At 50.7% G+C, this 26,223-nt stretch overlaps 2 protein-coding genes across 8 annotated transcripts; one reads left to right on the top strand and one right to left on the bottom strand.

Moving 5' to 3' along the window:
• Positions 1 to 1,156: 1,156 nt before the first annotated feature.
• On the bottom strand, positions 1,157 to 26,199 carry LOC142923492 (membrane-bound acylglycerophosphatidylinositol O-acyltransferase mboat7-like). 5 transcript variants are annotated; one of them, XM_076064640.1, is made up of 8 exons: positions 26,164 to 26,199; positions 14,603 to 14,779; positions 9,109 to 9,325; positions 8,104 to 8,230; positions 6,910 to 7,063; positions 5,444 to 5,804; positions 4,184 to 4,363; positions 1,157 to 3,516 (listed from the first exon to the last, which is right to left on the bottom strand). In XM_076064640.1, exons 3-8 carry the CDS (start codon positions 9,315 to 9,317, stop codon positions 3,156 to 3,158), a joined length of 1,392 nt encoding a protein of 463 aa, XP_075920755.1. In that variant the 5' UTR covers positions 9,318 to 9,325; positions 14,603 to 14,779; positions 26,164 to 26,199; the 3' UTR covers positions 1,157 to 3,155. The 5 variants fall into 5 exon arrangements, with proteins under 5 accessions (XP_075920755.1, XP_075920754.1, XP_075920753.1 ...); XM_076064639.1 differs by having other exon boundaries at positions 26,103 to 26,178; XM_076064638.1 differs by lacking the exon at positions 26,164 to 26,199 and having other exon boundaries at positions 9,109 to 9,322; positions 14,603 to 14,790.
• LOC116949679 (clusterin-associated protein 1) lies at positions 11,430 to 24,672 on the top strand. Of its 3 annotated transcripts, none has more exons than XM_032967253.2 (13): positions 11,430 to 11,540; positions 14,272 to 14,383; positions 14,757 to 14,841; positions 15,702 to 15,875; positions 16,453 to 16,548; positions 17,152 to 17,235; positions 18,011 to 18,144; positions 18,732 to 18,873; positions 19,886 to 19,970; positions 20,534 to 20,650; positions 21,351 to 21,409; positions 22,006 to 22,059; positions 23,164 to 24,672. In XM_032967253.2, exons 1-13 carry the CDS (start codon positions 11,519 to 11,521, stop codon positions 23,347 to 23,349), a joined length of 1,350 nt encoding a protein of 449 aa, XP_032823144.1. In that variant the 5' UTR covers positions 11,430 to 11,518; the 3' UTR covers positions 23,350 to 24,672. The 3 variants fall into 3 exon arrangements, with proteins under 3 accessions (XP_032823144.1, XP_032823143.1, XP_032823146.1); XM_032967252.2 differs by having other exon boundaries at positions 11,478 to 11,576; XM_032967255.2 differs by lacking the exon at positions 22,006 to 22,059 and having other exon boundaries at positions 11,486 to 11,576.
• Positions 26,200 to 26,223: the final 24 nt, after the last annotated feature.

Raw genomic sequence — 26,223 nt, 5'->3', positions numbered from 1 at the left:
CCCCCTCCCCACCCCCCCTCCCCACGGTCCGCCCCCCTCCCCACCCCCCCTCCCCACGGTCCGCCCCCCTCCCCACCCCCCCTCCCCACGGTCCGCCCCCCTCCCCACGGTCCGCCCCCCTCCCCACCCCCCCTCCCCACGGTCCGCCCCCCTCCCCACCCCCCCTCCCCACGGTCCACCCCCCCTCCCCACGGTCCACCCCCCCTCCCCACCCCCCCTCCCCACGGTCCGCCCCCCTCCCCACCCCCCCTCCCCACGGTCCGCCCCCCTCCCCACCCCCCCTCCCCACGGTCCGCCCCCCTCCCCACCCCCCCTCCCCACGGTCCGCCCCCCTCCCCACCCCCCCTCCCCACGGTCCACCCCCCCTCCCCACGGTCCGCCCCCCTCCCCACCCCCCCTCCCCACGGTCCGCCCCCCTCCCCACCCCCCCTCCCCACGGTCCGCCCCCCTCCCCACCCCCCCTCCCCACGGTCCACCCCCCCTCCCCACGGTCCACCCCCCCTCCCCACCCCCCGCCCCCCTCCCCACCCCCCGCCCCCCGCCCCCCTCCCCATCCTCGCAGTACAGCCATAATGGCTTACTGCACCTGGGCACAGATCAGGCAGAGCCTAAGGGTGGGGGGTGGGCGGACTGCGGCATGCATACCGTGCAGGAGAAATGTCTTGTGCAGGGGACAATGCGGAAACAAACCACACAGATATACATTAAGTCCGAACGGCGTGGTGACGAGACGCGTGGGCAGGTCATCTCTCTGGGTATTACACACACACAATTCCATCACCCCATATCATACACACACCATATTGTTACCCGATATCATACACACTCCATACCCTCACTCCATATCGTATACACACCCCATATCATACACACACAACATGCCATCACCCAATATCATACACACACCATGCCGTTACTCCAGATCATACACACACACACAACATACTGTCACCCTATATCATAAACACACACCATGCCATCGCCTTAATCATTCACAGCTCTTCGTGCTCACGCCCCCTCACATTCCCCACTTAAACACGAGCTGTAGTCGCATGCACAGATGGACGTCGTGTGCTCCTGTTTTCCGCCGATTTGAGAATCGCTTTCGCTGCCACCGCCCCGGCCAGCCTCCCGTCACCACGCAAGGGGACCACACTCCTATTTTTATTTATTAGGAAAATGACAATTCCATGACATAAAACAGGTGATATTAACACACTTTCAGGTACAATATTCCCTAATTTGGTTTCCGAGGGACAAATAATGGTCTGCCCTCCTCACTCCACACGCTCGGCATTAAAATTTTAATTACAGGGCGGCTAAGCACCCAGGGGTAGGCGCCGTCGCTCTAGGGATTCCGACCGGACCAAATTACCACCGTGGCTCCCAGGAAGACATCACCACGGTCGGCGGCAACGACACGGATCGCACCATCAGCACCAACACTGACAGCACCGACACCATCCACACCGACACCGCCCACACCGTCAGCACCGACGCTGACAGCACCGACACTGGCAGCACCGACAGCACCGACACTGGCAGCACCGACACTGGCAGCACCGACACTGACAGCACCGACACTGACAGCACCGACACCGTCAGCACCGACACCGTCAGCACCGACACTGACAGCACCGACACCGTCAGCACCGACACTGACAGCACCGACACTGACAGCACCGACACTGACAGCACCAACACTGACAACACCGACACTGGCAGCACAGTCCATACTGATACCATCAGCACCGAGTGGAGTAACAGCTTGCATGGTGGTCCCCGGGACAAGTAGAGGCGTGTGCGGGTCCTGCTCGCACAAGTCGTTGTGTGGTTGGGTAGGGGTATCACTGTGTGGTTATTGTGTGGTTGGGTAGGGGTATCACTGTGTGGTAAGTGTGTGTTGGGTAGGGGTATCACTGTGTGGTAAGTGTGTGTTGGGTAGGGGTATTACTGTGTGGTGTGTGTTGGGTAGGGGTATCACTGTGTGGTTATTGTGTTGGGTAGGGGTATCACTGTGTGGTAAGTGTGTGTTGGGTAGGGGTATTACTGTGTGGTGTGTGTTGGGTAGGGGTATTACTGTGTGGTGTGTGTTGGGTAGGGTTATTACTGTGTGGTAATTGTGTGTTGGGTAGGGGTATTACTGTGTGGTGTGTGTTGGGTAGGGTTATTACTGTGTGGTAATTGTGTGTTGGGTAGGGGTATTACTGTGTGGTTATTGTGTGGTTGGGTAGGGGTATTACTGTGTGGTAATTGTGTGTTGGGTAGGGGTATTACTGTGTGGTTATTGTGTGGTTGGGTAGGGGTATTACTGTGTGGTAATTGTGTGTTGGGTAGGGGTATTACTGTGTGGTTATTGTGTGGTTGGGTAGGGGTATTACTGTGTGGTAATTGTGTGTTGGGTAGGGGTATTACTGTGTGGTTATTGTGTGGTTGGGTAGGGGTATTACTGTGTGGTAATTGTGTGTTGGGTAGGGGTATTACTGTGTGGTAATTGTGTGTTGGGTAGGGGTATTACTGTGTGGTGTGTGTTGGGTAGGGGTATAACTGTGTGGTAATTGTGTGTTGGGTAGGGGTATAACTGTGTGTTTGTTGTGTAGTTGAGTAGGGGTATCACTGTATGGTAATTGTGTGTTGGGTCGGGTTATCACTATGTGGTCACTGCGGTGGTCACTGTGGTAGTCACTGTATGATCGCTTTGTGGCAGGCAATGTGTGGTGGTCACTGTGTGGTGGTCACTATGTGGTGGTCACTATGTGGTGGTCACTATGTCGTGGTCACTATGTGGTGGTCACTGTGTGGTGGTCACTGTGTGGTGGTCACTGTGTCGTGGTCACTGTGTCGTGGTCACTATGTGGTGGTCACTGTGTCGTGGTCACTATGTGGTGGTCACTGTGTGGTGGTCACTATGTGGTGGTCACTATGTGGTGGTCACTATGTGGTGGTCACTATGTGGTGGTCACTATGTCGTGGTCACTATGTCGTGGTCACTATGTGGTGGTCACTATGTGGTGGTCACTATGTGGTGGTCACTGTGTCGTGGTCACTATGTCGTGGTCACTATGTGGTGGTCACTATGTGGTGGTCACTGTGTCGTGGTCACTATGTCGTGGTCACTATGTCATGGTCACCGTGTTATGACCACTGTGTAACGGTCACTCTGTGGTGGCCACCGCCACGCGTCGCACTGTCCGCGGGAGCAGGCAGAGCGCGTGGCCGAGCAGCGCGAACCCGAGCGCCAGCACGTGCATCACGAAGTAGACGGAGCGCCAGTAGCGAACGGTCTCCTCGTAGCTCAGCAGGATGAAGCCCATGCACATGTAATCGAACGCGCGCATCTTCAGGAACCAGTGAACCCAGTCGAAGAGTGGCGTGCGCGCGGGGGCCAGGCGGTCCCGCACCGCGCGCTCCATGGCCGTCTCGGCCGCCAGGCACAGCGGGATGGTGAGGAAGCTCAGGTAGTAGCCGGGGTGGATCCCGTGCCAGAACGCGCTGATCAGCATCGTAACCGCGCTCCTGCACGCGGGCACAGGCGAAGCCACGTGGCATTAGCGACGCGTAACTTAGCTGCGTTGAACCTCAGCCCACGTTCCAGACCACAACTGCGACGCTTTTGTTCATCAACGCAGACGCACGTTACCGAACCCCGTGACCCGTCATGTGCTGCCGTAGCAGCCCATGACGGGTCGCGTCTCAGCCATTGCATCTTGAGATATTTCATTTTCGACGCGATACAAAGTGACGCTGCCCAGTAATGACGACAATCATTAAAACGGCAGAAGGTAGTGGGGGACACGTTAATAAGATGAACACAAAGATGTGTGAAACAAACTCGGTTGAGTGTAATTTACCTCCATAAAGGCAGGCGAAGCCAGCCTTTTCATTCACAATTTCCCACGCTGCCATATGGATACAGAGGGCGTATTGCACTCTCAACGACAAGTACACTAAAACCCGGTTTTCCCGGCGTTGTTCTGCATTGCCGACCACGCCAGTGCGATGCCACGTCGCCGGCGCCGCGGGCTACACAACGCAGACAACGACACCGCAATGGGCGCCGCGCGACTCCTCCCTCGCGGCCCACCCCGCTGCCACTAATCTCACTGCCTCCCTCGGCGCCTGCGACGGACTGCCTTTCGGCATTTTTGATGTAAAGCGAAGGACGCGCGTGCCGGACACGCACCGTAGGATGTACGATTTGAACGGGGCCTTCTTGTAGATGTACTGAGCCAGCCACCACTGCACCGTCATGTTCCAGTAGCGCATTCCGTCCTTCACGCGCACGCAGAAGTCCGTGCTGTAGTAATCGATGTTCTTGATGCTCTCGTAGTCGTATTCCACGGTGCGGCTCTCCTGCTCATCACTGAGGAGATAGGCCAAAAAGTTAGTGATTCCTGCTGTTCAAAGGTGCATCAAAGGAACATCAAAGGAGCACCTTCTCCTGTATACAGCCCTGAGCCAGTGGTGGAAATTCCACATTCCTATAGCAGGAGTGAGTCTATACATTGGGCAACCACTGCTGACTTTCCTACAAAGTGATACGACTTAAAGCTTTCGTGACTGCAGGAATTCATATTCTTTGGGTCTTTCGGTAAAGTCACGTGGATAGGTTCAAAGAAAATAACAAAAAAATGACAAAAAACTACGACATTTTGATCGCAACGCAAGCGGTCGTCATCAGGAGGAAAAAAAATGACGACCGCTTGCGTTGCGATCGAAACTTTGTAGTTTGTTATTTTCTTTGAACCTATCTACGTGACTTTACCGAAAGACCCAAAGAATATAAAGTGATACCTATTTTATCAATCCCGCGATGATTACAATGTATGAAAATGGCGTGCAAATGTGTTGAGCCTAATAGAATGACAAGATGGAATGAACAACACTGGATGTATGCGACAGGAAGTACAAACCAGTTGTACAAATGAGAGAATTGGGAAGGGAATTCTCGTGACTGCTTCGTGAAAAATGATCGATTCTCAAGGGGGTGAGGAGTCCTTAAGATCGTACTCATGAGCCACAGATCACCCATTGGCTACAGCATCTGATCTTGAGTCCACGGGCCAGAGCAGAATTCTGTACCACCTACAATCGCAAAGCGTGAGTCGTACCGATTTATTTATATGGCCTGTAAGAGTGAATTATTTGAGAACCACTCAATTAAGTGGTTATCACATAATTCACTGTTATTGGCCACAATGAAATTTCGTCGACTAAAGTTGTGCCACCGCAGGTGGCAGCGACAAGTGGACTAATAATAATGCATTTTATTTATATAGCGCTTTTCCCACGTTCAAAGCACCAAACAGTAAAGCACTGGTCTGAATTCAGACTGTCCCCTGCTTCTTCTGCCCCGCCACCTTCCCCCGGTGCTCACAGGCTCCACGTTCCCCATTCCCCGACTACTAGATCCCACTGGGTCTCGATCGATGCGCACCGTCACCTGGACTTGAGAGCCCACTGCATTGTGGGGCCCCCTCCCGAGCGTGCCTTGGCCTCGCGCGGGTAGGCCCCGAGCCCCGCGGCCATGCAGGTGCACTCCGCCAGGATCCAGGCCACGTAGAACCGCATGCGGAAAATAAAAAACATCGGCACCATGAAGAATAGGCGGTAAGGGAGGCCGCGCTCGTAGAAGTCGTCCTGCCGTGCCTCGTCCAGGTTGAAGAAGGCCGAGGCAAGCAGGAAGAACGCCCCGAGCATGGGCACGTGCTTCAGCCGCAGCAGCATGGGCTTCCAGCTGGGCACATGCGCTCCTTGCTGCTCCTGCACCCAGTCGTGGTACGTGCGAAACCGGTAGAAGGGACCTGGAGCAACAAAGTAGGAGTGCAGCCGTTAGGGCCCTGCAGGGCTCCTGGGATTCACATTGCACGACAGCCCAAGTGATCCGCACCACAGCGCACCACACTATGGGGCGTACCACACCACAGTGCATCGCACTACAGAACCTACATGAGAGCGCTACCCCACGACGAGAACGGCTGAGAAGCCGAGCAACCACTCAGAGGGATAGTGGTAAAGCAGGGAAGAAGGTATAGTGGTAGAGCAGTGGAGAAGCTATAGTGGTAAAGCAGTTGAGAAGTTAAAAGCACATTTTAAGATTTGAAGTTGTGGAATGATATCGAGCCAATACATACAGCAAGCAAGATTAAAAAGACTCAAAGTGAGGGCTGCAGAATACATTTTGAAGGAGAGAAGACAAATTTGCCGACTGGAGAAGGAAAGGCATTACTTTAGAGAGAAGTTAACATTGATCCGAACTGTGCTACAAGGTTATCTGCCCTGGATGACATAAGCTAAGAAAAAGTGACTGTAAACCAACAAGTCCATGGTTAATTATCACGGTGAAGACACGTCTTTTTACGTCGGAAGTTCAACAAAGGAGGACGAAATCATCGTTCTACACGTCGTCAAGACCCGACCACGCCCGGCAAGTCACCAGCTGCATCAACCACCTGGTTGCTGTCATCACCCATCATCAAGCTGCTGTCTGCAATGTATGAGAGACGGTGTGTGTGCAACGACTGCACATTCGCCAGCACAGGAGATTCCTACACGTCCATTGTGTCACCTTCTCAATGCCAGCACAATATGTTGTTTGCCTCATCATGGTCATCATAGCATGCACTGGGTGAAGCCTTATTAAGCCTAAATTCCGAGTTAAATCATTGATTGTTTTCGTCTTAATTAGATTTTTAACAAAACGAGAGACTAGTTTGTATTACTATGTATTAATCATACCAGAGATAAACCAAACATTAAAATAAATGACATGTTCCAGAAGGACAATATCACACTGCACTACAGCACCCCACTCTGCACAATAATCGCCGTGCTGGACGGTGCACGCTGGGACATCCAAGCGAGTGCCCGCTCGCCGTGGCCCCGCGCGGACGCGGGCGGCGCCGTTACCCGTCATGAAGCCGATGTAGCAGTAGGCATAGCAGAAGGTCTCCACAAGGCTGGGCTCGGACTCAAGGTCTCTGGTCGAAATTTTGCCTTCTTTAGAGTCCCCTTTCTTCGTACCAAAATGGAACTCATTGATTTCATTGGCCAGACTTACCATCTGTAAAAAAAAAAGCGACAAAACATGCTGATCGCAAAATGTGTCAATGTAGCACCCATAACACAGGTGGAGCTGCCATCAATGTATCAGCCACAATATAAGTGAACCTGTAGACGAAGGCTAAAGTCCACAGTGAATTGCTGCCCACTTCAGTGGACGTTGAAAGATTCCGTGACGTCATTCGAAGAAGAGTAGGCCATTGTGTTCTGACATGGCCCCAAAAAAAAAAACTCGCAAATGACTGAACTGGGAATCACATAGCAACTGTGGCTCTAATGTGAAAAGTTAGCAGGACCCTACTGAAAAAAGAGTCTTGAGACTCAGTAAGGCTTTCTGGGTAATCAAACGTAATAATAAAAAGAAACACAACTGCATTCAGGAAGGCAACAGCGCACCGGCATTGGTTGGGGGCTGGATGTGTGACGACGCATCTATAAGTGAACAAAACTACACAAGACACACAGAAGGAAACTTAAACATGCAACTGATATAAAACAATTTGACAAATAAAATTGTATTTCTAGAATCGAATGATGGCCCTCAAACAATCGTGATAACTCATTACACCGTGTTCAGTGTGAACAGGGGCGGAGCTACAGGGGGGGCTTGGGGGGGCTTAGCCCCCCTGAAATTTTGGGAAATTCGGTAATCCGGATAACCGGATATCCGGCTGTTGCAAAATGCTGCAGGCTGCCACCTTGTGCTGCCCTGCAGGCTGCTTGAGCGGCAGCCTTTAGAATTTATCGAACTTATTAGCCACATCAGCGGCTCCGACCTATTAATAAACTCCGCCTTCAAATCCAATAAAATTTGTTTTATACATTTGTGGCGCCCATTGGAAAACATAAACACTGGATATCTCAGAATACTGAAGTCAAAATCCTGGCTCCGCCCCTGAGTGTGAACAGTCATTCCAGCTGATGGATTAAATGGCATCGGCTCCGGGAATGCACTTTCAGACAAACCCACATGGGCACAATGAAGCACTGCACAGGACAACATAGCACTTTATAAACCGCATGCCATTAGAGCAGCCTTACCTTGAGGGTGAGCAGTAACTGTATTGCATTAGCGTACGGTGGAGGTCCCGGGAAGCCGAAGTGGTGGCATGTCCGGAAAAACATGAGATAAGTGAAGGTCCAGGCCAGGGTAATGGTGTGACAGTACCTGTGACAGATGCAGCGGCATAGACCATCATCCCTTTTTCGACAAACACTTGGCGCCTACAACCAAATCAACTTGAATGCGCCTGATCTCATCGGATCTCAGGAGCTAAGCGGTGCTCAGGCTCGTTAATTCTCAGATGGGTGACCAGGGCATGGCTGTTAGAGCAATGAAGCTGCAAGGTGGTCATGGGAAGGCAGTGCTGAGTTGTCACCTTTAGCAATGCAAGAGTTTTCTCAGGGCACCCTAAATTTCAACATCGCAATGTAGCAGGATGCTCTTCTAATGAGTCTGGAGACTCAGTGAGGCTTTCCTGGTTAAATGAATGACAATAATGAAGCTTCACATGGTAGATCCTCTCTTCAGCTGAAAAATTAACTTATTCTTGGTTCTTTCGGTAAAGTCACGTAGAAGGGAAACAATAAAATAATAAAAATATAAAACAATAAAATTCTCACGACGTATCGACTGCAACACAAGCAATCATCATCAGGTGTGAAAACCACAGCAAGAAAATTTGAAAAAAGTGGCGTTTTTAAAAAAAAATTCGGTATTGTTTTATTTTTATTGTTTCCCTTCTACGTGACTTTACCGAAAGAACCAAGAATATGAATCCCTGCAAGTGACGAAAGCTTTAAATCAAAATTATCCACTTATTAAGATGCACGTTTCTATAGAGACCGGGGGACAAAATTTCTCCACTAGTTCTATAATTCCGTCCCCGTCATCGGCCCATTGCGTCCGATTTGTTCCGCAAATGATCACCGCTCGCTTAACTGAACCTGAACCCCGTCGTCGCTGGCATCCCCTCGGACGCGCGCTTCGTGCCGAGACGCAGAGGCGGTGGAAAACGGGGAGAAGTTGGAGAGCGGGGCGCTCACCTGGGTGTCATGCGCACGATGAGGCAGGTGAGTGCCGTGGTGAGCAGGGAGTGCAAGATGTGAGCGCCGCACAGCACCAGAGTGACGGCCACCCCCAGCGCGGCGGCGCCGAGGCGCTTGCCGAGCGGACTCGGCGCATGTTTGAGCACGAACCCGGCCGGCAGCGACACCAGCAGCACCAGCAGGTACGTCTGCTCCTCAGGGGTCATGGCGCCTTCTGGACAAACGCGCGAACAACAACAAAAAACCCCAGAGGAGTACGTACATCCGTAACAACAACCGCCGTCCGCCACCAGGCGGTAGGTAGCTTGCGCCAGGCTAGGTGCACCTCGAGGCCGCGTGAAGTGCCGACAGCTCACTGGGGCAAGAGGTCACGGTGCAGACCCAGGTGTTTGCGAGTTGACGGCCAAGATGACTGCTGGCTGATGCACCCACCCGTTTTCTCCCCACTCTGCCGCCTAACGTGCACACTCAACCGTACGAACCTTACACTCGCATAACGACCGCGTAACGGTGCATCACAAAAACCCTGACAAGCACGCGGATGCATGCGTCCGCATCGGATGTTCTCTCTCGTGCTGTGCGCGTTGCCAATGCTGTGCGAGGTGTCACGGGGTCAGCACAGGGGTCGGTGGCCGAGTCTGAAAGGTCCACAATCACCCGGCGGTCATCACGACAGCCGGAGGCGACGGGTTTACATCGAAATTCAAAGTCTCTCAAGTGAAATTTCGATTTAAAGCTTTCGTGACTGCAAGGATTCATCTTCTTTGGTTCTTTCGGTAAAGTCACGTAGAATGAGAATAAAATAATAAATTGTTGTGGCCGAAACGTCGTGAGAATTTTATTGTGTTATTTTATTTTATCAATGTATTATTTTATTCTCATTCTACGTGACTTTACCGAAAGAACCAAAGAAGGTCTTAAGTGAACTTACCAAAATCGGCACGGGGTGCTCAACACATCTGAGAGCCAGTGGTGGAAATTCCACATTCCTATGGCGAGGGCGATTCTATCCGTAGCACGTCCACTGTCGACTCATTCGCAAAGTGGGAGTGCTTTATCGACCCCCGTGGAGAAATGATGAGTCCAACCCCCCCGGGCCAGGTAAATAATGAATCGCCCGCAAGGACGCGCAACTCTGCCATGCGGACGGACGTTGCTTCTGCTAACATTAACATCAAGGACTTGAAGCCCTTCGTGACTGCAGGAATCCATACTCTCTTTGGTTCTTTTTGGTAAAGTCACGTAGGCATAAAATAAAATAAATCGCGACGTTTCGGGCGCGACACAAGCGTCCGTCTTCAGGAGGGGAAACCAATGGGTCTGCTGCTGAGGCGAGGTAGACTCTTTATTAACATCACGCTTAGCAATGGCGCGTAACCTCTTAAATCGCGCGCAGCTGCCTGCTAACATCGGAACCACGTTCCGATGTTTTACGTTCCGATGTTGCACAGCGCCTGAGCAACATCGGAAGTTTGACAGCTGCCTGTGCAACATCGGAACCCGTTCCGATGCAACATCGGAACACGTTCCGCATGGGCCCCGCGAGTCCGCCTTACGGCAACGTTACAACGACGGAGCCCCGCGCTGCCCCTCCTCCATCCCCTCCCCGCACTCATCCCATAGTGGCCGAGCCGACTCCCGTCTCCCCGGCTCCGCGTCCACACGCGCGACGAGAGGGGGGGGGGGGGAAACAGCTCCCAAGTCGACTAGCGCAGCCGCCACAGCCTTGCACGCCCGGGCGATCGCCACCCCCACCCCACATTGCGAGCTGCACGAGGCGGCATGCCCGAAGCACATCGGGTGCTGCGTGCCAACGCGCCCCAGACGCCGGCGACGTACAGAAGCTCCCGCGGTGACGCGGGAGAGGAACACCGCGAACGCACGGACGTGCCACTAAACGTGCTCAACGTACCCGCGGGTGATCGCGATCACAGTTCCATTCGCCGCTCGCCGCGCCCTGCTCACACGAAACGCGCTTTGACCTCCTCCTCCCCCACACCGCGCGCGCGAGCGCGCACCCGTAGCCGTAGCTACCCGAGGAAGGATTTCCTTGTCGGGGGACGTGACGTCACTCTGATACGCTTTTCCTCGAAGTGACATTGCGTCACCCCGCGTAGCCACCCGAGGACGGATTTCCTTGTCGGGGGACACGACGTCATCTCGCGTAGCCATCTCCGTGACGTCAATCTGATACGCTTTTCCTCGGAGTGACATTGCGTCACCGCGCGAAGCGACCCGAGGACGGATTTCCTTGTCGGGGAACGTGACGTCATCACGCGTACCTGTAGCTACCCCCGTGACGTCATTCTGATACGTTTTTCCTCTGAGTGACATTGCGTCATCGCGCGTCACGCAGCTCGAGTGCACAGATTGCGTCAGCGCCTAGCGACGGTGGAGACGCGGCGCCATGTCTTACCGAGATCTGCGAAGTGAGTTCCTCTCTCCCCCAGTGTCTTCCCCCCCCAGTGAGTGTCTCTCCCTCACCCAGCGAGTGTCTCTCCCTCACCCAGCGAGTGTCTCTCCCTCACCCAGCGAGTGTCTCTCCCTCACCCAGCGAGTGTCTCTCCCTCACCCAGCGAGTGTCTCTCCCTCACCCAGTGAGTGTCTTCCCCCCCCAGTGCCTCCCTCCCTCGCCCAGTGAGTGTCTCTCCCTCGCCCAGTGAGTGTCTCTCCCTCACCCAGCGAGTGTCTCTCCCTCACCCAGCGAGTGTCTCTCCCTCACCCAGCGAGTGTCTCTCCCTCACCCAGTGAGTGTCTCTCCCTCACCCAGTGAGTGTCTCTCCCTCACCCAGCGAGTGTCTCTCCCTCACCCAGCGAGTGTCTCTCCCTCACCCAGCGAGTGTCTCTCCCTCACCCAGCGAGTGTCTCTCCCTCACCCAGCGAGTGTCTCTCCCTCACCCAGCGAGTGTCTCTCCCTCACCCAGCGAGTGTCTCTCCCTCACCCAGCGAGTGTCTCTCCCTCACCCAGCGAGTGTCTCTCCCTCACCCAGCGAGTGTCTCTCCCTCACCCAGCGAGTGTCTCTCCCTCACCCAGCGAGTGTCTCTCCCTCACCCAGCGAGTGTCTCTCCCTCACCCAGCGAGTGTCTCTCCCTCACCCAGCGAGTGTCTCTCCCTCACCCAGCGAGTGTCTCTCCCTCACCCAGCGAGTGTCTCTCCCTCACCCAGCGAGTGTCTCTCCCTCACCCAGCGAGTGTCTCTCCCTCACCCAGCGAGTGTCTCTCCCTCACCCAGTGTCTCTCCCTCACCCAGCGAGTGTCTCTCCCTCACCCAGCGAGTGTCTCTCCCTCACCCAGCGAGTGTCTCTCCCTCACCCAGCGAGTGTCTCTCCCTCACCCAGCGAGTGTCTCTCCCTCACCCAGTGAGTGTCTTCCCCCCCCAGTGCCTCCCTCCCTCACCCAGTGAGTGTCTCTCCCTCACCCAGTGAGTGTCTCTCCCTCACCCAGTGAGTGTCTCTCCCTCACCCAGTGAGTGTCTCTCCCTCACCCAGCGAGTGTCTCTCCCTCACCCAGCGAGTGTCTCTCCCTCACCCAGCGAGTGTCTCTCCCTCACCCAGCGAGTGTCTCTCCCTCACCCAGCGAGTGTCTCTCCCTCACCCAGCGAGTGTCTCTCCCTCACCCAGCGAGTGTCTCTCCCTCACCCAGTGAGTGTCTCTCCCTCACCCAGCGAGTGTCTCTCCCTCACCCAGCGAGTGTCTCTCCCTCACCCAGCGAGTGTCTCTCCCTCACCCAGCGAGTGTCTCTCCCTCACCCAGCGAGTGTCTCTCCCTCACCCAGCGAGTGTCTCTCCCTCACCCAGCGAGTGTCTCTCCCTCACCCAGCGAGTGTCTCTCCCTCACCCAGCGAGTGTCTCTCCCTCACCCAGCGAGTGTCTCTCCCTCACCCAGCGAGTGTCTCTCCCTCACCCAGCGAGTGTCTCTCCCTCACCCAGCGAGTGTCTCTCCCTCACCCAGGGAGTGTCTCTCCCTCACCCAGCGAGTGTCTCTCCCTCACCCAGCGAGTGTCTCTCCCTCACCCAACGAGTGTCTCTCCCTCACCCAGCGAGTGTCTCTCCCTCACCCAGCGAGTGTCTCTCCCTCACCCAGTGAGTGTCTCTCCCTCACCCAGTGAGTGTCTCTCCCTCACCCAGTGTCTCTCCCTCACCCAGTGAGTGTCTCTCCCTCACCCAGTGAGTGTCTCTCCCTCACCCAGTGAGTGTCTCTCCCTCACCCAGTGAGTGTCTCTCCCTCACCCAGTGAGTGTCTCTCCCTCACCCAGTGAGTGTCTTTCCCTCCCCCCAGTGAGTGCCTCTCCCTCACCCAGTGAGTGCCTCTCCCTCACCCAGTGAGTGCCTCTCCCTCACCCAGTGAGTGCGTCTCCCTCACCCAGTGAGTGTCTCTCCCTCACCCAGTGTCTCCCTCACCCAGTGTCTTCCTTATCCAGTCAGTGCCTCTCCCCTCACCCAGTGAGTGCCTCTCCCTCACCCAGTGAGTGCCTCTCCCTCACCCAGTGAGTGCCTCTCCCTCACCCAGTGAGTGCCTCTCCCTCACCCAGTGAGTGCCTCTCCCTCACCCAGTGAGTGCCTCTCCCTCACCCAGTGAGTGCCTCTCCCTCACCCAGTGAGTGCCTCTCCCTCACCCAGTGAGTGCCTCTCCCTCACCCAGTGAGTGCCTCTTCCTCACCCAGTGAGTGCCTCTCCCTCACCCAGTGTTTCCCACAGTGAGTGTATCCGTGTCCCCAGTATCTCTCCCTCGCCTGGTATTGCAGGTCGTGGCTTCGATCCGGACCCTGACGCCTGTATATTTATAGTTTGCATATCTACCTCTCTCCCCGTAGTCCCGTGGATTTTTCTCCGGGTCCTCTGGGTTTTTCCTCCACATTTGGAATCAACATCACGCGATTCGAGTATTTGGCTGCTATAAATTTCCACTTAAGCCACTAAGTTGAGCTATCATTTCTGGCCACGTGGCTTCTAAAAAAAAATCGCTATATAGCTCAGCGGGCCTGACCTGGTGAAATCAATCTTTTAAAGTTTTGAATACTTTCATCGTTTTAAAAGCGTCTTCTTGCGAGTTTCTCCGACATTGCTTCCCTCAACGTTGTCTGTTTCCGCGCCTCTATGTTTCGCTGTTTGTCTCGGCGTCTCCGTCTGCATACGCGGTCACCGTGAACCGCCGCATGCAGACTTCACGGAGATGATGCGGGCCCTGGGCTACCCGCGCCTCATCTCAATGGAGAACTTCCGCCAGCCCAACTTCCCGCTGGTGGCCGAGGTCCTCGCGTGGCTCGTGAAGAGGCTGGTTGCCGCACATAGCGCTCACACACACACACGAGACGCGGTAGCGTCACCAGGCTCCTCTCACACGATGCGATGGGCACTCACGATTCGGGGTCGGGATTCGACTCGGAAACACATTCTTGTCTTTGTGTAACACGTTGTACATTTAGTGAATGCAAAGTATACGTGAACTAATTACATGCGACATCATACTAAATATATTACATGAATACAAACGTTTTGCTGGCTGGAAGCCGATGCCTCGTGGTTGCCCGTGACACCTGCAGGGGGCATCACCAGCTTCAGTGCTTCTCCACTCGCCACCTCAAATTGCCAGCAGTGCTGCTGCTGGTGTCGGTTTCACCTGTTTTGTCACACTGCATGGCCGTAGGTACGAGCCACAGTCGGACATTCCTGCAGACATTGACACGGAGCATGATCGAGTGTTCTTCATCAAGGCGGTGGCCGAGTTTATGGTGAGACCCCCTCCGTACCTCACTGGGACACTGAGCTCAGTCACTTATTTCTCTATCGCCATGCGCTGAATTCTGAGCCCTGGCAGCGAGTGACCCTCTGTGCTGACTAATCTTGACCCGTATCTTGCATTTATATTGAACTGTGGAAGTCGGGCAAAAATAAAGAGGAAGGTATTATAGCATTGTCAGTTTTGCCAAGATGACCACTACTGTGAGCAAAGGTGGATTGGTTTATGCAATGCAACAAATCCTGCACGTGAGCTGAACCCGCCGCTAAATCCCCGGTGGTTATCCTCTCAGGTGCGTTCCCTCCTTCACCTGCCACGACTTCGTCGTCAGGCTTAATCAGTGGCCTTTTTTAGGTGATGTTTTCTGCCCAAACCCACTATTATTAAGTCAATATAATGTCCTACTGTACTTGCATTTGTGTTCCTCGTCCTGTATCTGGGTGCAATTTCAAGGATGCCTCTCTGAATGTTTTAGGTTTCATTTAATTTTCGTTTGTGGACATTAAAGATCTTGTGATGTTCAAAGCAGGGTAGGCCGTTGTATGCGGGAGATGTGGTCCAAATTTCCCAAGTGAGAAAACATACGTGCAAATCACACAATTGAGAAACATCAGTCATCACCCGAAACTACATAAAATTATCAGGACCCTCCTGAAACAGCCTTAAGACTCCATAAGGCTATACGAGGTAAACAATCACAATGAATAATGCATTGATGCATCATTATGCCTATCATGATTAGTGCCAAGTTAATTGCTTAAACACCGTTTGCTATTGGAGAGGCCCTCATCGATACACCACGGCTGACAGTGGTGTGCATGAACGTGTGCTGTTGGGGCCGTGTACCCCCAGGCCACCAAGGCGCATGTCAAGCTGAACACCAAGCGTCTATACCAGGCTGACGGCTATGCGGTGAAGGAGCTGCTCAAGCTGACAAGCGTGCTCTACCACGCCTCGAATGTACATGCCAGCCAGGGGGATCTGCCCCAGGAGGAGCCCACATTCTCCTTCCAGTTGGGCTCACGCGTATGTCGCATTTTCATATTACACAGCCAAACCCCATGAAATGCTGAAGAGAAGTACACCGAACATCGGGTATTTGTGACCAAGATATCAATGGTGAACCCTTTTAATATTAAGATATCAAAATTTAATAAGTGATTTCCTGATCATCAAGCATTAAGGTCGTGCTCATTTCCAAATACAACACTACAGTCAGTGGTGGAAATTCCACATTCCATTGGCAGGGGTGAGTGAATCTAAAAGACAACTGTTGAAGTCCCCACAAAGTGGTACTCATTAAAACGTAGTAAGACTTCAATTGAGTATAATCCATTCTGCATATATTTCATTGTTTTTCAGGGTTGGATCACGTTTTGAAAGTCATAATTAGCAGTGAATAGAATGTTAAATGAAACGTGGCTACAGCACATCATTATCTTCTTGGTTCTTTTCGGTATTGTTTTATTTTTATTATTTCCCTTCTACGTGACTTTACCGAAATAACTAAGAAGATGAATCCCTGCAATCACGAAAGCTTTAAATCGAAAGCACCTCATTAGTTTTAGTAAACGGTCAACTTTGAGGTGCCCGACTCTTTCAGATCACGGATTTCAAGTTGTCGCGGCAACTGGCGTCGGACATCACGAGGAAGGGAGCTGCCCTCTATGACCTCCTGGGCAGGGAGGTGGACCTGCGAGTGAGGACTGCACAGCAGCGGCAGTTGTAGCTGCAGGATGCTGTCGGCACAAGAGAGAGCATCGCTGTCACAGTACAGCGCACGGCATTCGCTCAACACCTGAGGCTAACCTGTTGGCCCCTGCAGCAGCCTTCCTCTCTGTCACCCTTTGTAAATGTTTAATAAGACCGTGTTTATTTTCGTGTTCCCTGGCTGCCCTAAGCCAATTTGTTCACGTTAAAAAAAAAAGTTCCCATTCTCCCTACTTGCCTAATCTGGCCACTTTTTTTTCCAAAATGTATATATTTCTTGTATATTTAAATGTTTTACGAGCAATTCACCATCTTATATAGCCGTATTCATATTTTGCTAGATATTTTAGTCTAGATGGGTTTTTTTTTTAAAACATTGTGTCCTTAAAACATCTTGTAAAGTAGGCAATAATGTTTCATAGGTCTCAATGGGTTTATTTAATCTTCTGGTTTAAAAAAAAAGAAACAGACTGATCTCCTGGCAGAAGTGCTGCATTGTTCTATCCTGCCTCTTACCTGATGCAGGCCTCCACGCCGACATTGCGCTTATGAGGTGCAAGTGTTCACGTGGGACGCTGTGGTTTGCATGCAGGATTTGCGGACGAGCGCCATCGCACGACCCCTAGAGATGGCCGAGACGGAGAAAACCTTGCGCGCTGCCATCAAGGGGGTGGTGGTACGACACCACACTCACCCCACAACCACTTGGCTCCATACGCAGTGTGTGCACACGGCACGCCCGGCTGTGCGGTGCAGCAAGTCACACAGCTATGAATGTGAACTCTGCTAGAAGCCAGGGGAACACACTGTGGACAACTGTACATGCTTGTAGGTTAACATTAAAGTAGGCAATGTTGGCACAACACACTCATGTACTGAATATATATTTCTCTGCACACAAACTATATTTGCATGTACGTTTAGCTCGCTTTGTGGATTCGGTATGTGCGATTTTGCATATCATTGGCCGAACCTATTTATACCCAAACTTCTCTATGTGCAGTTTTAATTCAATCTACATGTGGCTATTCGATTGGATGTGGGACAACATTGTGTTTTACTGTATGCACTACAAGCAGGCAGCTGTCTTTGGTGCGCCCTTTTTATGGAACGCATCTCCCGCATAAAGCGAGAGAAACCGGTATATCCTTGCCAACACTTTCTATCCTCCATCCAATCCCGCAATTGTACACCGGAGACGTAACCTCCAAAGTCCGCGTGAACAGAAATCCCACCATCTGGCCTTGTGGAGACCACTCTAATGTCTTTGTCGGCAATTGACCCCATCTTGCAATGAAATTCCTAGCACACGTCTCGCACTCATCGATTCACACGTTCGCTTTCATTCAACCGCGTGAGAATCTGATGTCACAGCGGTACGCAATGAGGAGCGGGCTCCTGCTGAGCTGCGTTTGCACCGCAACCAACAAGTTGTGGGTGTTCGATTTCAGGACGAAGTGGAGAAGACAAAGCGCATGTTGGAGAACGTGGCTTCTGACGAGGCCAACCTGGACTCTAAGATTGAAAAACGCAGAGCAGAGCTGGAGAGGAGCCACAAGAGGCTTCAGACCCTGCACACCGTCAGGTCTATTTCCTGTGCATGCTGAGCGTCTGCGAGCCTTTGCGTAGGACAACCACTGTCGACTTCCCCACAAAGTGGTACTCATTTTATCAAGCGAGGAGGACTTGTGGGTCGAGTCAACCCCCGACCAGGATTTGAACTTACAACCTTCTGATTGTGAGCCGCTTGTTCTGTCGCTGAGCCACCTGGCCAGATTAAATATACTGTAATAATAATAAAATAATAACGTGAATACACACATATATATAGCTTAAAAATATAAAAAGCACTTCGGATGTAAAATGGTACCACGTAAGGTAAAATTAGGAAGCAAAATGCACTTTTATAATCTACACAGCCTCGGCGTAATGGTTTTTGATATTCATTAGTCTCTTCCAGAATCAAAATTTTTGTATGCAGTGACTGGCTAAAAGTCTTCAATCTGGCTCGAGAGGGGAGTGTGAGGGTGAGAGGTGCGAGCCAGGTGAACGTCTCTTGCCTCGTGCGATTCACAGAGCCCCGTTCGGCTGTCGTGGCGAGTGCGTGTGGGTGTGCCGAGGTTGCGGTGGGAGAGAGCGACTCCCGTCCCCTCTTCCTCCGCGTGCGCCCAGGCCGGCGTTCATGGATGAGTACGAGGCCGTGGAAGCGGAGCTGCAGGTTAACTACACCGCGTTTGTGGAGAAGTTCCGCAACCTGGCATTCCTGGAGCAGCAGCTGAACGAGCAGCGCCGTGCGGAGCAGGAAAAGTTTGAGGTGGGAGGAGTGGAAGTGAGCGGAGTGCGGCGTGCGGCTTTGCATGCGAGAAACTCATGCAGTGTTTATTCCAGGAGCATGATTGTCTGCACACAAATTTATTCTGTCAGATATGGAAATATTTTGTGCTGGATGTGTATATATAAAGCAAAGCCTACGTTTGCATTTCAGATTCCACGGGAAACTAATCTTTGAAACTCTTGGCTCATTTGACTAAATACATCCCATGATTACGGCATGGTTAATGAAAACATGGTTAAGTAAACCAAAAACCTAGAAACAATTTAGATTTTTGTTCACTGATGTTTCAAATTATGTGCCCTTTAGTTCACTTCTGTAGCTCCCTTGCCAATGAACTTGTGAAATCTGCCATGTCTGAATGTTCCCAGTGTTTTTTATATCCTCATCACATTCTCTCAGAATATGCAGATAATTGTTGCAGTGATGAAATAAAAGTGTGTAGTAGCTGCGCAATTATATTTGCTTTCATACAACAGACGAGGGAAGGTGACTTGGCCAAGTGGTAGCACATTTGGCGCTTGTTGCATAGGTTAGCAGTTCGATTAGGCAAGCCACCTGGTTAATAATGCGATGTCTATTTACCACAAAATACTACGTGCTGTCTGCTTCACAGTGGACATTAAATATCCCGTGGCGTCATTCGAAAAATATTAGCCCATGTGCTGGCATCATGGTCTAAATTTACATCATTGGGAAAATTACACCGCAACTTCATCTGGAAACGACAATTGTCACTCCCAACTGTGAAAACTGGTGTAATAATATTAACAGGTGTAATAATATTAATTCCACATAATTGTTACAATGTATTGTTCAGTCTTAGCTGAGCACTATCCAGCAGTGGGATTGGACCATCGCCTTTCTGTCTACAGTGCAACACGACGGGACCACAGAGCTGTGTGAGAGCGTTATTAAGGATTGCCACCCCTAGGCCAGTGGTGTGTACTTTGTGCAAAGCAGGGTGTCTCACAGAGGGGAGTGTGGTGAGCAGGAGGCAGAGAACACTCTGAAGCTGATGCAGAGTAAGCTGAAAGAGGAAGAGAAGCGGCTGCTGAAGCACCGTGGAGAATTCTCAGGTACCGTGCGTTCATCACTCGCTGTGTGATGATGCTCATTGCTTACCCTGCCTGGAATGGTTTGGGGAATGGCCCTTCTTCACAGCACAGTGGAGAAGGTAAATTACACTGAAGAGACTTTTCAGAAGTATAAAGTGTGATCTTCAAATACAAGTACAGTAAAACCTTGGATCGCGAGCATAATTCGTTCCAGAAACGTGTTTGTAATCCAAAGCACTCGTATATCAGTTGGAATCACGTGACGCTCGGCAGACAAAGCGTATATGTACTGTTCGTATTGCAAGACCTTGCTCGTTTATCAAATTATTATTTATTTAAAAAATTTGCTCGTCTTGCAAAACACTCGCAGACCAAGTTACTTGCAATCCAAGGTTTTACTGTACGTCAATCGGCCTGTGTCTTGCATTTCTGCTCTGTGTAAAGACCAATGCCTAAAATGTCAGTGTAGCATACACTTTGTTGTGAGGTAGTGCTGAGTATGAATGCCGAGGGGGTTTTGTATTTATGCCAACACATTCCCAGAAGGCTGGGGGAAAAGCCGCTCTCTGTGTGTGTGTCCGCAGACAATGAGGAGGACTCGGAGCTGGACATGGTTCCAGGAAATGAGAGCGAGGAGAGCGAAGAGGATGTCCGGCCCAACAAGCCGCGTCTCGCCCTACGGAGCCAGAACCTACGGCCTGGTACGCAAACCCATGAACCCGTGAACACATGTGCTCGAGGCTCAGATGAGGGGCAGGTGCTCGCCCACCAGCGCTGCTACACTCTTGTGCATGTGGAAGACGGTCGCACGTGCATACTCACGTTCTTCCACGTTCACGGTGATAGACTGCATGTTTAATTTATGAAATATTTAAACAAAACTGTTTTTATTTTATTTCTAACTACGTGGTGACTTTACCGAAAGAACCAAAGAGTATGGATTCCTGCAGTCACGAAAGCTTCAAATCGAGATTAAAAGTATTCTCTCAACGTTATTGAAATAATCAAATATTATTGCAACTGTATGTATTCTGTATGTATTCACCGTTGGTGTGTTGATGCTCTTCGCATAACAATACAAAACCAGGGGGAAAGACAGAGCTCGAGAGACGGCAATGCGGAGCTACACGCACCTACAAAACACGGGGCATGTTAAAAAAATTTAAACATTAAGACGCTGCTCATGTTTAAATCCTAAACGATTAACACCCCTATTCCATGCTGTTGTTTGCTGATGTGGCCTGCCTGTGCATAATGAGAGTAAACACTCAAGTTTACATACTTCCTGTATTACACTATGCTGCTGTCACTTGTTGACTCAGGTCACCCTGGTAAGAGGCTCGATGTCTCAGTGACTTCTCACCTTAAGGGAAGTTGACACCGGATTGCGTGCATGTGTAGGATATGGCGCTTCGCTCGTGCGAGGAACCATGCAGGGGGGAGACACAGAGGATGATGAGGTAAACCACATCGTTAAGCCTATTCTCATCGCCTCTTCATCAGCCTGGCTCACAGCATCACCTCAGTGCTGCTCTAACGCAACTACTCTACATCTTCACCACTGGGGGTGCCCTCACGCTGTGTTTCACTGGGCATGTAACGACGCATCGAATAAATACATTCAAACATTCTTACGCCCGCAAAACACGTATAAAATCTTGAAAGTGATATTCTATTAGGCTCAACGCAAATTACGTAAAAATGCGAATGTGACAATTAACATATCATTCAAATGATATGCTAAATGTGACAAGGTTTACGGGACAAATCTGTATAAACAAGGCACAAAAAAGATAAATAATAAGATAATTGATTCTTGATTTAAATAGCAATCTGTAATCGGGCTATTTGATTGAATCGTTGATGTTGAATCGTTACCATGCCCACGCACCACCTCTCAGCAAAACTACATCATTGGCGCAAACCTAACCCCATCATTGCTTAACGGTGTGGTACGCCGTTAAGCGGAAGGGGACATGCAATTCGGCATGTGGTTTTGTCTCTGTCCGCAATGTTCATGCTCTGGTTGTCCTCGGTTGCACTCTCTCTGTCCAAGCCTTCCCTGTTCGCCGGCAGAAAGGTACTTCGGCCCAAGGAGGGCAGCGCCCAGGTGTGTGCAAGTGATCTGACCTCTCAGAGAGATCAGATGCAACGATACACTCGAACAATTGCAAAAGAAAATCCCAACCACAGTCTAAGAGATCGCCCACCCATCATGTCACACCCACGCAACGTCACCCACCTACCCACCCTGTCATGTCCACCAGCACGAATTCTGCTCGCTGACTTTGGTCCAGCCACCCACCACCACTCATTTTCATTGGTTGTGAATGCACTTTAAAACTCCCATTGGCAATGAATGCACTGGAAATCAAGCTGCTTGTAATGTGCCATCTTACCTATTCTGCTTGGCTTCTTTTTTATTTACATGTTATGAGCTCTGCATTGAATCTAATCTGGAGACCGGATGTTGATCAAATCTGATGCTGTAGCTGAAAGTATCAGTCACACTGAAGGTCCCATTTCCAACACAGTTGCGTGTAAACCAATTACCTACGACCACGTCTCACTCAATTATTCTCTCTAAAAAGGCATTCTCACTGCTACTGTGCAGAATCCTGTGGCCCTTGTTTACACCCTTTATACTGGGTATGGCTGCAGCCCTGCCACATGGGTGCCAAAGCTTTGTGTGACGTCGGCACATGCGTTCACACATGCAGATCTAATAATAGGCGTATTATTATTCTGGCGTCATCTGGTCGAGCACCAATTGGGTCGAGGCTCAAAAGAAAGCCGTCCCTTGGTGTGGACCAATCAGTTTCAAGGACAATGCATATATTATCATAGCATGTTTTTTTTTTTCATTTTGACTGCAGGTATTGTGGTTAATGCAGACATGAATCCTTGTAAAAAGGTTTCAGTTTTGTTGCCAGAAAAAAAGGGGAAAAAAACCCTATTATTACATTTTGGTACTGGCAAAAGGAGGTCTAATGATGTACATGCAGATCTGTGCGGCCCCAACCTATAGCTGTGCTGTCATCAACGTATGAATTTGAGATGCAGAAAGCCAGGACCACCCTCCGAAAATAACCAAGGCATTGTGAGTTTGATGCGCAAAAACCTCCCAGTTCTTAGTGATGAGAAGGGATGGCAGCAGAGTGCAGTGATCGATCGACGGTTTTAGTAATGAGATGCGTGCTCCCGTTCTTTACAGGATGACAGTGGCACCATCAGCAACAGTGAAGAGGATGAGGAAGACGAGGGAGATGAAGATGACGATGATGTTGAGGATATGGGTGGTATTGCTGGTGTGGAGCACGGCCCCCTCCGCCCCCGTGGGCGTGGAGACCCCACACCTAGGAAACCTAATCCTCTCCCTGAGAGCGACAATGACTTCTGATCCCCCTCAGAGATCAGATGCAGCTAGACACACGAACAAATACAATGTTGTCTGAACGACCACCACCAGCTGACCCTGTCACAGAAGGATGACTATCACGTGCTCATCCTGTCACACCCACCATCGCCCACCCAGGTTTGGCTTCCGAGTAGCGGTGTGACCAAACACTGTTTCATCAATTAATATCCATTTTGAAGACCTATGCATTTATTCATATGGTAATTTATGCTTTTATATTCACTTAAATTATATGCTGTTACATTTAAGCTGATGAAACAAACAAAACTGTACAAACGACAGAAGAAATAAATTAAAAGTTGAAAAATTTGGCCAAAATTAATCCCTTCTTGAAATGAATTGTGGCCCCGAATCGCGAAAATTAAGTCGCTGGGGTGTGGGTGAATCAATGTGCCCCTCAATCGAATGTTCCGACGAGCACTTAGCGACTGAAACTGTGTTGTATTATTTGCATTGGACTCGCTGACTGATACTGACTTGCCGATGTAGCAGGATGGCTTTAGACGAGCGTGTGGCTGTAACTTACGCTCCTGGTTTATACAACTGTTTCACATTTTTATTTAAAAGTGATCCGTAATTCATTAAGTGGTTGAAGCAAACCTTTTGTTATGTATCCCAAATTTAGGCCTCAAATTAACCATTTGCCTATTTGTCTTACATAATGAACATTTAATACTCAACAATAGCATTCTATAATATTTTGCACAAGTCAGAAGGATTGATCAAAAATGAAGTGTCAGGTGAAGCTGTGCACTACCATTCTCGTACTGTATAAGTTAATTAATTACATAAAGTAGTGACGACCGCGAAATCCATCTTAATCGTTTTTATCTTCCAGGCCAGTGGTCGCATGCGGCCCTTTAAGGACTGCTTCGTGACGCTTTATTAAAGAGCGTCTCTTCGTAATCGCATGTATTGCTTCTCTTTAAAAACTTTTTTTTACCGAATTAGAAACAAATGTCTCGTCTTGTTATTTCGGCTGCCGACCCCAATTCGATGCATTGGGATTTGTTCCTTCCAATTTACCTAATCGACTGCTGTGAGAAAAGTTATTTGACTTTGTACGAATTGATGCAGTAATACAAGCTCTTGTAAGCCAAGATCGAAATAAGATGATATAAATACTGTATTTACTCAACCCCGCCCCACGTCTTTCCGAGAATGGAATTCCCCTTGCCTGTGTAACCTTCAATGTCTTCAATGTTTCTCTGCCTCAGATTCTTGGCTTCACCGCTCAGATTATTGGGTTTCGGTTTCTTTGTTTTTCTTCGAGTTTTCAGAAAATATTTCACTGCTTGAACCCTCCTATTAGCACTTTTTGGCAATGTATGGTGCGAAAGAAGTTAAACATAATAAAGGGCCGTCCATAAATTACGTGACGCACCTGGAGGGGGGGGGGGTTGAGAAATGTGACGTCACATCAAAATGCGCAACTTTAAATAAATATAGACAACACGTTCTACTTAAATATACTTTTTAATAAATGTTTTCTCCTACAACATCAGAGTGCAGCGCCACAATAAATACGCACTACAATATCAATAGTTTAAAGCGATTTGAAGCATGTTAAAAACAAATTTGGGGGGGGGGGCAGAGCTTTGTGACGTCATTTGAGGGGGGTCTGACTTTGTGACGTTATGTGACGAAAGGGGGGGTCAAAAGCGTCAAATCACGTGACGTCATTTATGGACGGCCCCTAACCTATATACTGCCTACTCACCCTGTCTCACTCAAATCAACTTAATTTATCTCAAGAGTTGCCAAACACAAAGCCAAAGTGACCTGCCATGTACATCATCTCGCAAATTCATACGTGCAGATGACATAGTCCTTGCTGCACAGGGCTCACACATCTAGAACACAGCCTTGTTTCTTTCTGTAAGCTGGAGAATCTGACCATAGCCTAGAAACCACCCACAAGCACTTCCCACCGCAACAATCGCACGGCACATTGCCACCCTTGATGCGGCGTGTGGTAAACCCAGTCCGCTATGACCCCACCCCAAGATTTGTACGGTTGGCTACGTGCCGTGCGAATGGATTTAAACATACACTTTACGCGTTTCCGTGGATAGAAGCCTGACTTTCAAATCAAGAATCACTGCTTCAGCAATTTTGCAGGAACAACATCGGGCGCCTCGGCTGACCTACTGCAAACTACCCCCGTATTGCACCGATCTCCTCGGTAGATGCACGTAGCTTGAGAATAACGGGAAACGCAATCATAACCGGAGCACCGCAACCAATGTCCCTAACCCCGACATGGCGAGCATTCTCACCAAAATATCCGCGGAAAACTCGCAACCCGCGAGGGCGTTGACATGTTTTATTTGCCTACGAGGACCACCGACCCGTCGGCCAAGCGGTGTCTGGACGATGTCGCCTTGTGGGATCGCGCCCTGTTTGCGGTCACCGTCCCATAATCTCAACCCACGTTCCGGATTGGGACACAAAAAAAAAACCCCGATGGCTGACGGCGTGGAGCAACGCGGACGTCCGGAACAAACGCCTCATTCGAGACTCGTAGAGACATACCGTGTCAACCCATACGGTTTAGCCCGTATTCTTGTACGGGGAAATTTAGTTTTCTGATACAGTTACTGTACACACGAACGCGCTCCGTCAACGGACCATCGAAACGACGCGAACTCTCTCCCGCAAAGGCGCAAGGCAACGGAAAGCGCACCCCGAGATGCATTTGAGGTCGCGGGGGGGGGGGGGGACATTCCACTCACAAGACAGACGCCACGAGAGACGCCGCGCCACACTACGACGAGACCGCAGGAGAAGTCTCACCATCACCAGCGCCCGCGAAGATGCTGACCTGACCAACATGGCCGCAACGTCCGGTCGTGG

The sequence above is a fragment of the Petromyzon marinus genome, unplaced genomic scaffold (assembly GCF_048934315.1).
Source record: "Petromyzon marinus isolate PM22_M1 ecotype Great Lakes invasive population unplaced genomic scaffold, UKy_Petmar_22M1.pri1.0 PM_Scaffold_57, whole genome shotgun sequence".
In the NCBI taxonomy this organism is placed as follows: Eukaryota; Metazoa; Chordata; class Hyperoartia; order Petromyzontiformes; family Petromyzontidae; genus Petromyzon; species Petromyzon marinus.
This window is presented reverse-complemented; position numbering and strand designations above follow the sequence as displayed.